This window comes from Pinus tabuliformis, chromosome 1_2 (genome assembly GCF_031772625.1).
Source record: "Pinus tabuliformis cultivar Carrire ecotype Pingquan chromosome 1_2, CPIR1, whole genome shotgun sequence".
NCBI lineage: Eukaryota > Viridiplantae > Streptophyta > Pinopsida > Pinales > Pinaceae > Pinus > Pinus tabuliformis.
In genome coordinates, this window is record NC_142298.1 from 764,879,485 (window position 1) to 764,893,757 (window position 14,273).

At 39.9% G+C, this 14,273-nt stretch overlaps 1 protein-coding gene across 1 annotated transcript; it reads left to right on the top strand.

Moving 5' to 3' along the window:
- Positions 1 to 319: 319 nt before the first annotated feature.
- On the top strand, positions 320 to 1,015 carry LOC149208069 (uncharacterized). The gene has a single exon (XM_089398228.1). The coding sequence runs from the start codon at positions 320 to 322 to the stop codon at positions 1,013 to 1,015; it is 696 nt and encodes a 231-aa protein (XP_089254354.1).
- Positions 1,016 to 14,273: the final 13,258 nt, after the last annotated feature.

The window sequence follows — 14,273 nt, forward strand, 5'->3', positions numbered from 1 at the left end:
CACCTTTTGAGCCTTCTCTTTGTTCTATGATGTCGGATGATAGTGACTCTCCTGCCACGCAAGCCCTTTTTAGAGCTGCTATCGAGGCTGAATCTGCACGTGAAATTGCCAATCAAGGCACCAGCTGGCATGCCACGGTGGACGAAATGCTCCCCCCCGACTTTTGGGGCCAATCCATCCCTGCCCGGTCGGTACCGGAATCGGCTCAACAGAAATTTGGTTTGGACATCTCTAAAAAGGCAAAGCTCATGACCGGGCCCAGCATTTTAACAAATCTAGAATCCCGGTTAAAACGATCCCTCCGCCTAAGGCTGTATCTATGGTCAGTGCTACACTGTCCGAACGTATTGACAGCCTGCAAAAGCTTGCACTGATCGGGAAGTGGCATTTTCCGGAGATGACTGAGGAAGAAATGAGGACATGGCTAGCAAACAAATGGTCTCCATTGATTGGATACACTCCAGTCATATCTCGTCTAATGAAAGACTGGTTCTCCTTCCACTTTCTGAAAGCTTCGGATCTGGAAATCATCCTTAACAGACCATGGGTGTACGGTAGGAGTTTCTTGTCTTTATCTCGATGGTTCATGGGTTTTGACCCTCTTAAGAATACGCCATCTAACTGCATGATTTGGGTAAAACTTCCTAACTTACCTCTAGAATTATGGTCGGTAGAAACCCTTACTGAGATTGGCAATTCAGTCGGCAAATTTATCTATGTGGATCCCTGGGTCAGAGGTGAGAAGGATAAAAGGATTGCGTGGATTTTGATTGAAAAACCTTACAAAGGTGGTTACCCGGATCATATTGAGATATCCTGGGAGGGTGTCAAAATATGTCAAAGACTTGATTTTTGGGGCATCCCCTTTCGATGCTCTCTCTGTCATCGAACTGGACACCTCATCAAAAACTGCAGTCATCGTTTTAATCGCAGGCCAAAGCGGCATTCTCTTTATAGGGGCAGAATCTCTGGTTTGGATTCTCCTTCTGAAGATGCAAGCAATCATGATAATTAGTTATCTTCACAAGCCATGGATCTTCGCTGCTCTCAGCTCAACCCTCAAGATCAGTCTGAAGCTCCATTCACGGCGGATTTTGAATGCCCTCTTATCCCCGAGCCTCTAGATGAAAATGCGGTGCCCTCTCCTCCTGCCATGAATCAAGGGGATTTTGTAGTAGGTTCTCATCCCATTATGATTGCCTCTTCGTCGCCCTCTTCTGCCAACCCACCAACTGGTTTGTCAAAAGGAAAGGAGCTTATGCCATCTCCGACTCCTTTCAACTCCCCGACTGAATCCCCTGTGAATAAATCCGATAGTGATATTGATCTTCTCCTTCAGAGGAACCCATCGGTTCTTGAACCTTTAACTATTCATAAGCCCTCTTTCCCTTCTATCAGTCCCAATTCTGCAAAAAATATCACCGTCTGGAAAAAGCATAGAGGCGGCAGTCGCCACTTCAGAGGCAGAACAATTGTTTCTGATCTTGGTGTCACAAACCTATCCCTTGTAGATGTTCCAATCCTGGAATCAGCTGATTCTCAGCCGCTTAGAGCATGTATGGCTGGTCAGTCTTCAAAATGACATTCTTAATATCTTTGAATATCAGGGGATTGGGCGCCCTCCCAAAATTCTTGGCGCTAAAAGAGATCTTTGTTCCAGCTCATCCTCATATTATTTTCATTCAGGAAACAATGCACTCAAGCAATGTTTCTTTGGCCTTCTTCAGAAGAATGTTTCCGACTTGGCATATGGTTGCCACTGAAGCTGATGGTATGTCTGGCGGTCTGGTAGTTCTGTGGGACCCAGCATGGATAAAAGCAAAAGCTGGGATTCTTATCTCGGCTTCAATCAGAGGCCGGCCTTTGATCCTCAACATCTTGAATATTTATGCGCCCTATAGAAACAGATCCTCCTTCTGGGATAATTTGTTTGCCTCGGAAATCCTAGATATTGAGTCGTTATTGATAGCAGGTGATCTAAACGTGACTCTGAATTCTGATGAATGTTGGGGCAATTGCAGGAAGAAAGACCCACTGGCTGATAGACTTCGACAGGAATTTTTGAATAGGAATCTAGTTGATGTCATTCCTGATAAAATGATTCCAACATGGGATAACAACAGGTCAGGACCGGCCTTCATTGCAAAAAGAATTGACCGTTTTATTATAAATGCCAGCATCATTGCAAAATGGGGGATGCCTGTTGCTAGTACCGGGAATGATTTTACCTCGGATCACAGACCTATCTTTCTTGAATGGAAGGATATGGATTGTAGGATGGGTTACTCCTTTAAATTTAACAGAATCTTTTTGGAAGACAAATCCTTTAACGATGTCATAACAAAAAAGTGGGAGGATCTAAAACAATCCGAAATGGCTCTCTTCTCTACTTTTCGGGAAAAGATCCAATCTCTAAGGGATGTGGCTAAGGATTGGCAAATCAAGCGGAGGAAGAAGGATAAACAGGAGCTGATCGACATCAAAAAGGAGATAGGAATCCTCACAAACTCAGTAAATTATGATTGCTTGTCTTTTGACCAAAAGAATCTCATCAGAATTTTGGAAAAAAAGAAACAAGCACTGCTGCAAAAGGAAGAAGCATCCTGAAGGCTTAAAAGCAAAGCGACCTGGCTCAGGGAGGGCGACCGAAACTCAAATTTTTTTCACAATTTCGCAAATGCAAGGAGGAGAAAAAACTCGATCTGGAAGATTGAAGACGGTAATGGGGGTTTCTTTTTCTCTCAGCATGACATATCGGCTGAAGCCACAAGATTCTTCCAGAATCAATATAAGAGGCAGCGGAGTGAAATAAATGACATCCTGTGGGCTGTGGATCTGGTGCCTGTTATGTTTGACGAGGATGCAAATGCTGAGTTTTTTAAGCCTATTACGGAAGAGGAACTCCATGATGTTATCAAGAAATTCAAAAAGGACAAAAGTCCTGGGCCAGATGGCTGGCCGATTGAGTTCTTTTCTCACTTCTATGATATGTTCAAGGAGGACATGCTGCGGATGGTGGATGCTTCTCGCACATCTGGGAATATAAACAGTGCTTTAACCGCCACATTCTTAGCTCTTATTCCCAAAAAGGACCATTCAGAATCATTATCGGACTACAGGCCTATTGCCCTATGTAACATTCTTTTTAAAATCATCTCCAAAATTATAGCGGAAAGGATGAAGCCTGTTCTAAACTCTTTCATCACTAGGGACCAGCATGCGTTCCTAAAAGATAGGAACATTCTGGACGCGGTTGCTATGACTCAGGAATGCTTATTTTCAGTATTATCAAATAACATTGATGCGGCCATTCTAAAGATAGATCTGAAAAAAGCATATGATTGTGTAGATTGGGGATTTCTTAGAATCCTTCTGGCCAAAATCGGTTTGAGGTCACAGGGTATTAACTAGGTAATGGCGTGTGTCGAAAATGTTAAATACTCAGTTATTATTAATGGTATCCCTTCATCCTTTTTCCAGGCGGAGAGAGGACTTCGCCAGGGCTGCCCTCTCTCCCCTCTCCTCTTTATTCTTGTGATGAACTCTCTCAGCACTCAGATCAATAATGCAGTGGCTGATCGAAGATGCAAGCCGATTAAGATTTGCAAGGATATATTCCTATCTCATAATCTTTTTGTTGATGATATTCTTATCTTTGCCATGCTATGCAAATCAACTTGGCTCTGCCTAAATGAGATCTTTCAAAAGTTCCAGTCAGCATCTGGCTTGGTCATAAACAGGAACAAATCCATGTTGTATCACAATGAGTCCAATCTGGAGTTAGTTCAATGGATTGCAGCGCTGTTCGGCATCAACCAGGCATCGATTAAGGAGGGCTTTAAATATTTGGGTTTCATTCTGAAAGCAAAAGGAAACCGCAAACAGGACTGGCAATGGCTGATTGATCGCTTCTATAAAAAAATATCAAGCTGGGAGATGAGATTCCTATCTCTGGGGGGCAGATTTATCCTGGTTCAGATAGTTCTATCTCAACTAGCGGTTTATTGGGCCCACCTATATCTTCTTCCTGCTTCCATTATAAGCAAAATGGTTTCATTAGCTGCCAATTTTTTATGGGGTGGAAGATCTTATCAATCCAAGTTCCATTTAGTAAAGATGGATTCCATCTCAAGGCCGAAGAAGGTGGGCGGATGGGGCCTTATGCATATGAGGTCTTTTGGCAAAGCCCTCCTTTGCAAATCCCTTCATAGAGGCATCTATGGTGAGGGCAAGTGGAGCAATATCATCAACCAAAAATATCTAAAAGGCAGGAGCATGGTTTTCTGGTACAGAAGAAAATCTCTAGGCATTAAAAGAGGGTCAGCCATCTGGCAAAGCTTCAGGAAGATTCAGTTTTTCTTCATGGGAAATTTAAGATGGAGAATCTTTACAGGCTCGAGCATCTATTTCGGCATTGACCCAACAGTGAATGGTCTGGAATCGCTGCTTCCCCCCGGACTGATTTCCTTTTTCCACTCAAAAGGCTATTTTACGTGGAACAAGCTGATTAAATCTTGGTCATCATCTTCTCCAGTATGGAAGGACGGGGACGATTTATCGTTGCCTCTTTCTCTTCGTCCCATTTGGTTGTCGGCTGTCAACAATCTTGCAGGCAAAGGTATCAAGCAAACGGGCTCAAAGGATGTGCTGGTGTGGTCTATGCAGAATTCTACACAGCCTATTCGTGTCAAGGACTTATATGCAGCTTTTTCATCTGGCCTTCCGCCGCTCTCCGTTCCCATCTTTCCTCCCAAATTTTGGAAAGCGTCTTGTCCGCTCAAAATGATTTTATTTTCATGGTTGGTCTTTTCTAACAGGAACCTCACATGGGAGGTCCTTCAAAGGAAGGGATGGCAGGGCCCAGGCAGATGTCCAATGTGTTGTTTTGCGGCTGAAACAAATGCCCACATGTTCTTTCAGTGTGCCGCAACTTCACAAATCTGGTATGAACTGTCTTTATCTCATGGTTTTCCTCACCGGGTTTTCTCATCTGTACAGGAAGGCTTCAAATGGTGGAGCAAACAGCGACCAGCTTGGCGATCAATATTCATCCTCACATGCTGGTTTTTGTGGAAATGGAGGAATGCTCATATCTTTCAAGACTCCAGGGTGCCCCTTGCCTCTGTCCTGGTTCACATTTTGGCTTTCCTTGACCCTGCTGGTTAAATCTCCAGCCATGGTTTCTGTCTATATGACCTTTATAGTTTTTCTCGGTTTTTGTGGATGTTTTTTCTCTTTTGATCTATCTCTCTGCTTTTTGGATGGTATTATAAAATGCTTCTAAAAGAAGGTATATCTGTAAGCTATCTAGACAGTCATAATTTTTGTGGAAGATCCCGTTTAATCTGCAGTATTAGACCTATCTGATTTGATTCAGGATGGGATGGTCATGTTATGTATTCAGAACTTTATATTCTCTTAATATAATCCATGATGATTTTCTCTCTGAAAAAAAAAGAACCATGAACCATGTAAAATATTTGCTTATAACTTTGATGCGTATCCTCTCCGTCTTATGAAAATTCAACTCATAACTATGGAAAATGTTTCTTTAGAACTTTAATATATATCCTCTTTGTGCATTAACATTCCACCCATAAAAAATTTGTGTGATGCATATTTATTTATCTATTTTCCTTTTATATGTTTAATATTTATTTTTATTTAATGTAATGGTCAAATGAGATGTAAATTTGTTAGGCTTTTAAGTTTTATTGGAGATTTTTGTTTTAGTTGTAGAATTACATGGACTTTATTGTTTATTTTGTGTATGTAATTATTTTCAAATTTGTATTAAGGAAGAACGGAGGAGCCTATTCCTTGAGCATTATCACAATAAGCCAAAGAAGTCCTCCATGAAATTTGAAACTGAGTAGAAGAGATAACATCCCATTATACCAACCACTTGATCATCCGACAAAAAACTTAAGACATAAAATAAAAAAATAAAAACCTAACAAAATCTTAGTCTTTTCCAAAATACTATGGATTCTTCTAAAGAGATTTGAAAAGGGACTCACACATAGTTTTTGTGTCATTACTTTGGTGTTCGATACTAAAGCAAACATTATAGAAAGTGGATTTCCTTGTGCCGATGGTACGAGGGTTATATGGTGAAGAGACGTTGTCATGTCATCAATGTATATTAAAACAAATCGAGTTATTTTGGGAATTAGGTTTGAAGATATCTTTGTTTAAAGATATCTTTAATTTTTAAAGTTTTTTATTGTGTTATTAAAATAAAATTATTTAGTATTTTTACATTGATAGGCGTTACTTTGTGGGCTTGGCTTGGGTAGATCCAACCAATCAGAGACTTTGATTTTCGTCCTCCTCCTTCCAATATGAATTTGACGTGTCACTCCTCCTCTAATTTTTACGTTGTTTCTGTTAACTCTTGTTCCAATGTAGACTGATTCTCATTCTCTCCTTCTAATGTCAATTGAAGATGTGACGCGACTCCTCCAATCTATTTCTGCATTTTTGTTAACCCCGGTTCCAAAAATGGCATTTATCTTTTGGAGTTGTGCAAGTGTTTATGTGCATGAAAAATAGTTTCCTCTTTTTGACTGCTCATAAGGCAAGGTTGTTCATGCATTTAATCTACATAGGAGAGTAGGTTCATCATTCATCACTGAGAAGACACAACCAAGGCACAGATTAGAGTTGAGCTGAGTAGCTTCACCCCTTAGCCAGTCAGCTTTAGCATCATCATAGATATCTCATGTACTACTTATCAATGCAGTTTTTGCTTCTTACTCTGTCTAAATTATTAATTTTTCCTCCATTTGATTTGAATTCAAGGTTGCTCTGTATCTCTACCTTAGCTTCCAATTATACATTTTTGACCAATTAAGATTGTGCCAATGTGACCTTGGAACAACATATAGTATCACCTATGTGTAATTTTGAGAAACACCCTCCAATTCTCTTCCCATTGCCTCCATATTCCAAACCACTATTTAAATACATGATTGATTCCTTCCACTGGTTAGAATTTGTTGACACTATAGTTTACAGTTGATCCTATTACAAGGAAGAACAACACAAAACAAAGGTAAAGCCATTTGAGATTGTAATTGAGAGGACACCATATTGCTAAGATGTGAATAGTTACATTGGGGCCCTTGGACTTTCGTACTACCCTCAATTTCACATGGGGTACATCTGTAAGAACATAGTGACCATCCATTCTATATAAAGAAGGATTCTATGCTACAAAGGTGTTGCAAGTTAGAAAACCTCGTGTGTCTGGAATTGATATAGCCAAATGCCTTAGCTCCACAATGGATCCTAGAAACCAAAATTGCATCTTCTTCGTCTCAATGGCCCAGGCTCAGTAGTAAAGTATCAATTTTTGTATTAGTCTCAATAGAATCCAACCTCAGTAGATGATATTATGGAATTGGTGCTCTTGACCAGTCCTGAGATCAAATGAGTGAGATCAAATGAGTTTGCATGTTTCTTCCAATTCTGCATTTTTTTACCAATTGAGATTGTAACTGAGAGGACACCATGTTGCTGAGATGTGAACAGTTTCTTTGGGGACCCTTTGAATTTCAATTACCCTCGATTTCACATGGGGTACATCTAAAACGACGTAGGTGACCATCCATTCTGTATAAAAAAATAATTCTATGCTACAGAGGTCCTACAAATTAGAAGACCATGTGTGTCTGGAATTGATAGACCCAAACATTGTAGCTCCATAATAGATCCTAGAAACCCTAATTGCATCTTATTTGTCTAGGTTTAAAAGAAATCATATGCAGAACCAAGAATGTAACTCCATTTCCAAGCTATTTGTTGTGAACTATAGTGGCTTTGGAGAAGTGTGAAATTTTCCACTAATTCTGGATTAATAGAGGGAGGTAGACACGAAAACTTCGCTTTCGTTGAATTTATAGTTTTGTCTTGTCTAATAGTACATATATTTTTCACAAAACGTTCTTGCAATATTATATGAAGAGTGTGTGCCACAATCAAAGCCGGCATCATTTTAAAAAAAATGGGACACTTTCAATCAAGTATTTCTCCTGTTCTTACTAGATTCTTTTTTAGATCAACATTGCTCTAGCCTCCAGATGAATTAGTTGGAAAATGAAATGGGATTTTCGAACGAAGTAGAGCATGAATGTTTTACAGGTGAAAGAGGCTTTGAAAATAATAATGCATGGATTTTGATCTGGAGCTCAAAATTTGCTCAAAATTCAAAATTGTCGGATCGGTGTGGAACCTGAACGGACACGTAGCGCTCGTCGTCCTGAATTTGGTACAACTCATTTAGCACGAAATGGACACTGTATGCTCCCAAAAAAGTGTTGTTTTCGTTTTCTCAAACAGGGGAATTATCATAAAAAAAAAAAAGAGCAACATTGCACAGTCAGCGGTCCGTACTATTGACGTGGCAAGTGACTATACAGTTGACTAGGTTTCCTCCAGCGAATCAGGTGGTTCCAAGTGGAACCTCGTCATTGGTGTGTTGTGGCATAATTTCATTGGTTCGTTGATTTTGTGTTGGCCAATCACAGGCTACCAAGTGGCATGGATAGGGGCCGCCACATTGCAGCCCGAGGGCTACCAAAATTTTATGGGAGGTTCGAACAGAGGCGTCAGGGATGGAACCCATGAACTCTTAGCAATCAACACAAGTCCTAACCACCGCGTCATCGCATTGTTACTTAATATACTATGAATCACGAATGTTTTTTTTATGAAGTTGTATGCGCATTGGGGGTGGGGGTCGAGGTCTAGCCCCAGCACTAGTCACCGCGCCTGAGGGTGGGACCATGGATGGAAGGCTAGCCTCGTGCCCCCACTAACCATGAAATACCTTCCACGGATACTGCAACCATGTGACCACCCAAAGTTAATCATCGCGGGGTGATGATAAATGTGACCGCTAGGTTAAGGTCGCTTGATCTTTCCACATGTGACCACTCCAACCAAGCCGTAACTTACTTAGTTTTTGGTCTTTTTAGGAGCAAGGAGAGGCTAGAAAGGCATTTTTGGGTCTTTTAAAGCCAATGGAATAGGTTTCAGAGCCATTGGATCACTTCTGAAGAGACTTTTGAGGTTTAAGTCTATTTATGCTAGGATCAACCAGTGGCTTGAATCGGTTTTTGAAGGCTTTTGTGAATGGAGAGGACCTTGTAGGGGTTTTCTAGCCTTCATATGTTTTCTGCACCAGCTGAGACATCTATGGTGTAGATCTTGTTTCTATTTTTTCATTATGTCTTTGAGGAAAGTTCTCTTTTAGTACTTCAAGTGATTTGTTGTACTTGTTATGCTCATTCCCAGATGGAGTATGGGGTCTTGATTTGAGAACCCCTTTCTTGTTGATTGTTTCATGATTGATTGTAGGTTGTCATGTTTTTAGAGTGAGAGTTCTTTGCAGGAGAGTGAGAGTTCTTTGGTCAGAACATTTTATGTACTCTATCACTGAAGTATTTTGAGCATAATGAGATTGGGTCAAGCCATTGGAAGTTGGACCAAGGAGACGTAGCCCAGGAGGGGTGAAATCCTTTATCAATTGTTGAGTGTATTATTGTTATGTTGTTGTTCAGTGTTTTTTTAATTCATGTTTTAAGCTCATGAATTACATATAAAGACATAAAAACTCATGTAAAACTTACAATTTACCTCATAATCCTCAAGCACTTTGTTTACTATTCTGAATTGGAATTTAGCACAACAAACACTAACTTTCCCATTCATATCAAGTTTGTTATTAGAGCTATTGGTTTTCTTTACGCAAGGAGTATTTAACTGTTTGTAAGAGAATGTGAAGATTACAAGTTTGAAGCTCAAGCAGGAGAAGTTTTGGGTAGGAGAGTAAGATTGCCACAATATCCACCACCAATTCTACCTCAAATTGCAGTTGAAGCTTCATAAACAATGTCACATGGAGGAGAGCCTGCAAATATGTCAGAGGATGAGAAGGATTTTAGGAAGGCTCTCTTTGACATGGAAGAAATGGTCAAAGTCCTCCATGAAGAGAGGAAACTAGACTGTAAGGTGAAATCTCCAAGCCTCCAAAAGGAGAAGATTCTCCGGGAGGAGGAGGTAATGGAAATGGAGGTAAACCTCCACCATCTCCACCATCACCTTCATCATCATCCTTTTCCACAACAACTCTTATACCAGAGGCTAGTGCAAAAAGTCCCTCAAAGAACGAAGATGGCCAAGTCTGCACCTTTTGTCCACGTGACATTGAGGTTGAGGTTCTATCAGCGCCAAAGTTCAAGGAGTTGAAAGAAGAAAAACCAAGAGTCCAAGAAGACACCTCAAGAACTAGGAAAGAGTTTAAGATAATCTTTGTCCCTTAGTCAAAAGATGAGGAAAATGGTAAGAATTTACATGCTGTGTCTTTACATGAAAATGTTGATTTAAGCTCTTTTGCAGCCTTTAAGAAGCATAGAAAAGGAATAGGAGCAAAGATCTTGTCCAAGATGGGTTACAAGGGAGGAGGCCTTGGAGTGAACAATCAGAGCATTATCCATCCAATTTAGGAAAAGGAGAGACCTCGACATGAAGGTTTGGGCTATGTTGCAAAGGAAGAATGGTTTTCCATTGATAGCTCTTGGGTATCTCGTTCTTTTTTTCATAAGAGAGGACATGAGGAGGAAAATTGTTGGGATTTTCATCCAGAATTGGTACCATATTGGTTTCTAAAGAAAAAGGAGGACATGAAATGCAAGACTTATCCAAAGAGAGATGAGCAAGTTGAAGAAGAGACTAAGACAAGTTCTTCTCGCCATTCAAGAGGTATAAGCATCCTGATTATTCAAAGGCTTTTGATGACTACAAACAACATGATGATTTGAATAACATGTTGTGGAATGTTTTTCCTTGCACTTTTTTTCATGCACCTAACCATTATGTAGCTAAGTGCCACAAAAGGAAAGCATTAGTCAAGAAGATGAATATGTCAATTGGAATTGATACCAAGAAGGGAAATTCTCATCCAAGTTTAAAGACATTTGTGCCAAGAAAATCTCACAAAAACTTTTGCACTCATTGCAACATAAGTGGGAATTGGATTGAAAAGTGTTGGAAGTTGCATCCACATCTTCATCCAAAGAAGGAAAAACAAGTAATGGAATCACCTGAGAAGGAGAAGGTAGAGGAATGTGCAAGGCACGCCATAACCATTCCAGAAGCAGTTCTAGAAGGAAGTGAAGTGCAGAAAGAAAATTACCTAGCATGATTAGGTAAGAAATGGTTGGACTATTTGTCTAATTAAAGACTGCATTAATCTTTGTATTTCACTTGTTGCGTGTCCCCACACTTGGGCATTTTGTAAAAGTGATGTTTTGTGAATAAATCACATATATGCAACAGTGATTTCTTTGCATTGTTATGCTATTTTTGCTTTACGATAAGTCAAATAAAGTTTGGGGAATTTCTGTAATGAGTCAATTTGTATGGGAATTTGGGAGTTAAATTTATTCCATATTGTAAGAAGTATTTCAATTTCTGGAAATTTTAGTAAGCATCCTAAACTTTGGGATGAGTAGTTTCAGCACATTCAATATGATAAAAATGTGTCAAGCACTCATTTATACATGTATTTACATGTGAAGCTTGTTTGGGTTATTTTCCAAAGTCTTTTTGGATTTTATCCTTGGTAAATATTTTGCATAAGATGGCCATTGGATTTCATTTTTGGGAAGGATGTTGTTATTGATGGCCATATAGACATAGAAAAAGCCAAGAAGTCCATTGAGGATTTCTCTCCTGAGTACCTTGAAGAACTACGACAAGACACCATTCTTGACAGTAGAAAAAGGGCTTCAAAATGAGGGAGTGTGGACTACCTTCATGTGGGTCTCAAAGGAACCAATCTGAGCAAGGCCAAATGGATCAAGATTTGAAAGGTGAGGGAACTATACCATCATTTGTTGAACAATTGAAAGTGATATTTTGGGGTCTAAAAGCTCTCAGTGGGGAGGAGCGATCTGGAGCTCAAAATTTGCTCAAAATTCAAAGTTGTCAGATTGGTGGGGAACCTGAATTACCATGTTGTGCTCGTCGTCCTGAATCCAGCGCAACTCGTTTTGCGCAAAACAGACACTGTATGCTCCCAGAAACGTGTTTTGTCTGTTTTCCCAAACAAGCGAATTGTCGTAAAAAGAGGAGCAGCACAACACAGTCAACAGTCTATACTACTGACGTGGCAGGCTAACTAGGATGCTGACATGGAAGGTGATTGTACATTTGACTGGGTTTCCTCCAGTGAATCAGGTGGTGCCAAGTGGCACCTCGTCATTGGTGTGTTGTGGCAGAATTTCATTGGTTCATTGGTTTTGTGGTGGCCAATCACAGGTTGCCACATGGCATGGACAGGGGCCACCATGTGGCAGCTCGAGGGCCACCAAAATTTTATGGGAGGTCTGAACAGAGGTGTTAGGGATCGAACCCGCGACCTCTCTGCAATCAACACAAGTCCTAACCACTACATCATCGCATTGTTACTTAATACATTATGAATCGTGAATGGTTTTGTTATGAAGTTGTATGCACATTGGGGGTGGGGGGTGAGGTCTAGCCCTAGCCCTGGTCTCCATGCCTGGGGGCGGGACCATGGGCAAGAGGCTAGCCCTGCGTCCCCACTAACCATGACATACCTGCCACAAAGATCGCAACTATGTGACCACCCAAAGTTAATCGTTGCATGGTGATGATAAATGTGACCACCAGGTTAATGTCGCTCAATCTTTCTGCAAGTGACCACTCCAACGCCACTCGGTTAGTTGATGGTTAGCGTATTGGGCGGGGGTGGGAGTTAAGAGTTTGACTCTCGGTCTCATGCCCCCTAACATAACTGAATTTTTTAGGTTAAGGGCTTACTAGGCGAATTAACGCGCCGACAAATTCGCCCAGAATCTGGCGAATTTGGCAACCAGTTATCACAATTTGGGGCGGATTTGTAGAGCGAATAGTGCAAGATCTAGGGGAAGCCATAAGTTACTTAGTTTTTGGTCTTTTCAGGAGAAGGAAGAGGCTAGACAAAAAAATTTGGGTCTTCTGAAGCCAATGGAACAAGTTTCAGAACCATCGGAGCACTTCTAAAGAGACTTTTTGCTGGTTTAAGTATATGGTTGCTAGGATCAACTAGTGAGTTGAATTATTTTTTGAAGGCTTTTGAGAATGGAGAGGACCTTGTAGGGGTTTTCTAGATCTAATATGTTTTCTAAAACAATTGAGACATCTATGGTGTATCTCATGTTTCTCTTTTTTCATTGTATTTGAGAAAAGTTCTCTTTTAGTACTTCTTGTGCATTATTGTATTTGTTATGCTCATTGTCAGATGGAGTATGGGGTCTTGATTTGAGAACTCTTTTCTTGTTGATTGTTTCATTATTGGATATAGGTTGTCATGTTTTTAGAGTGAGAGTTATTTGCAGAAGAATGTTTCCTTGAAGGGGAAACTAGCCACTCTTTTTGTCAACACACTTTATGTACTCTTTATTAGTGAAGTATTTTGAGCATAATGAGATTGGGTCAAGCCATTGGAAGCTGGACCAAGGAGACGTAGCCTGGGAGGGGTGAACTCCTTTATCAATTTCTAAGTGTATTATTGTTATGTTGTTGTTCAGTGTTTTTTTAATTCATGTTTTAAGCTCATGAATTACATATAAAGACATAAAAACTCATGTAAAACTTGCAATTTACCTCATAATCCTCAAGCACTTTGCTTACTATTTTGAATTGGAATTTAGCATAGCAAACACTAACTTTCCCTTTCAGATCATGTTTGAAATAACTTCTTCATAATAATTTGGTTATTTTGGTTTCATGGTCTCCATCTTGGATTAGGTCAAGAGCATAATGTCTTTCAATTTTTAAGCAATGTGGATTTATGGTTATATTTATTTATGTATTTTTTGGGTAAACTCTTGGACTCATCTATAGCAATAATTTGGGGAGAATATTACAGTCAAGTGGACATTCTGATGCTTTAGTGTTTGTCTCTCCTTATTCTTCATTTTATTTCTTTGGGTGACTTATGTTAGCAACACTTGAGTACTTCCCAAGGTATTCTCTATGGTGCATTTTATAAAAAAAATTGAGCTGGAAAAGGCAACAAAGATAATACCATGCTTATTAAGCACTCATGTTCTTATAGTTGATTGGGAGTCTTTTACATTAATCATGAAAGTGTCTACAAAATTATATGATATGTTTATTCTCATGTAAAAACAAAAATAGATTGAACATCACCTCAGAGGAGTGAAAAACATACTAATGGAACCTAATCTCCATTTCCT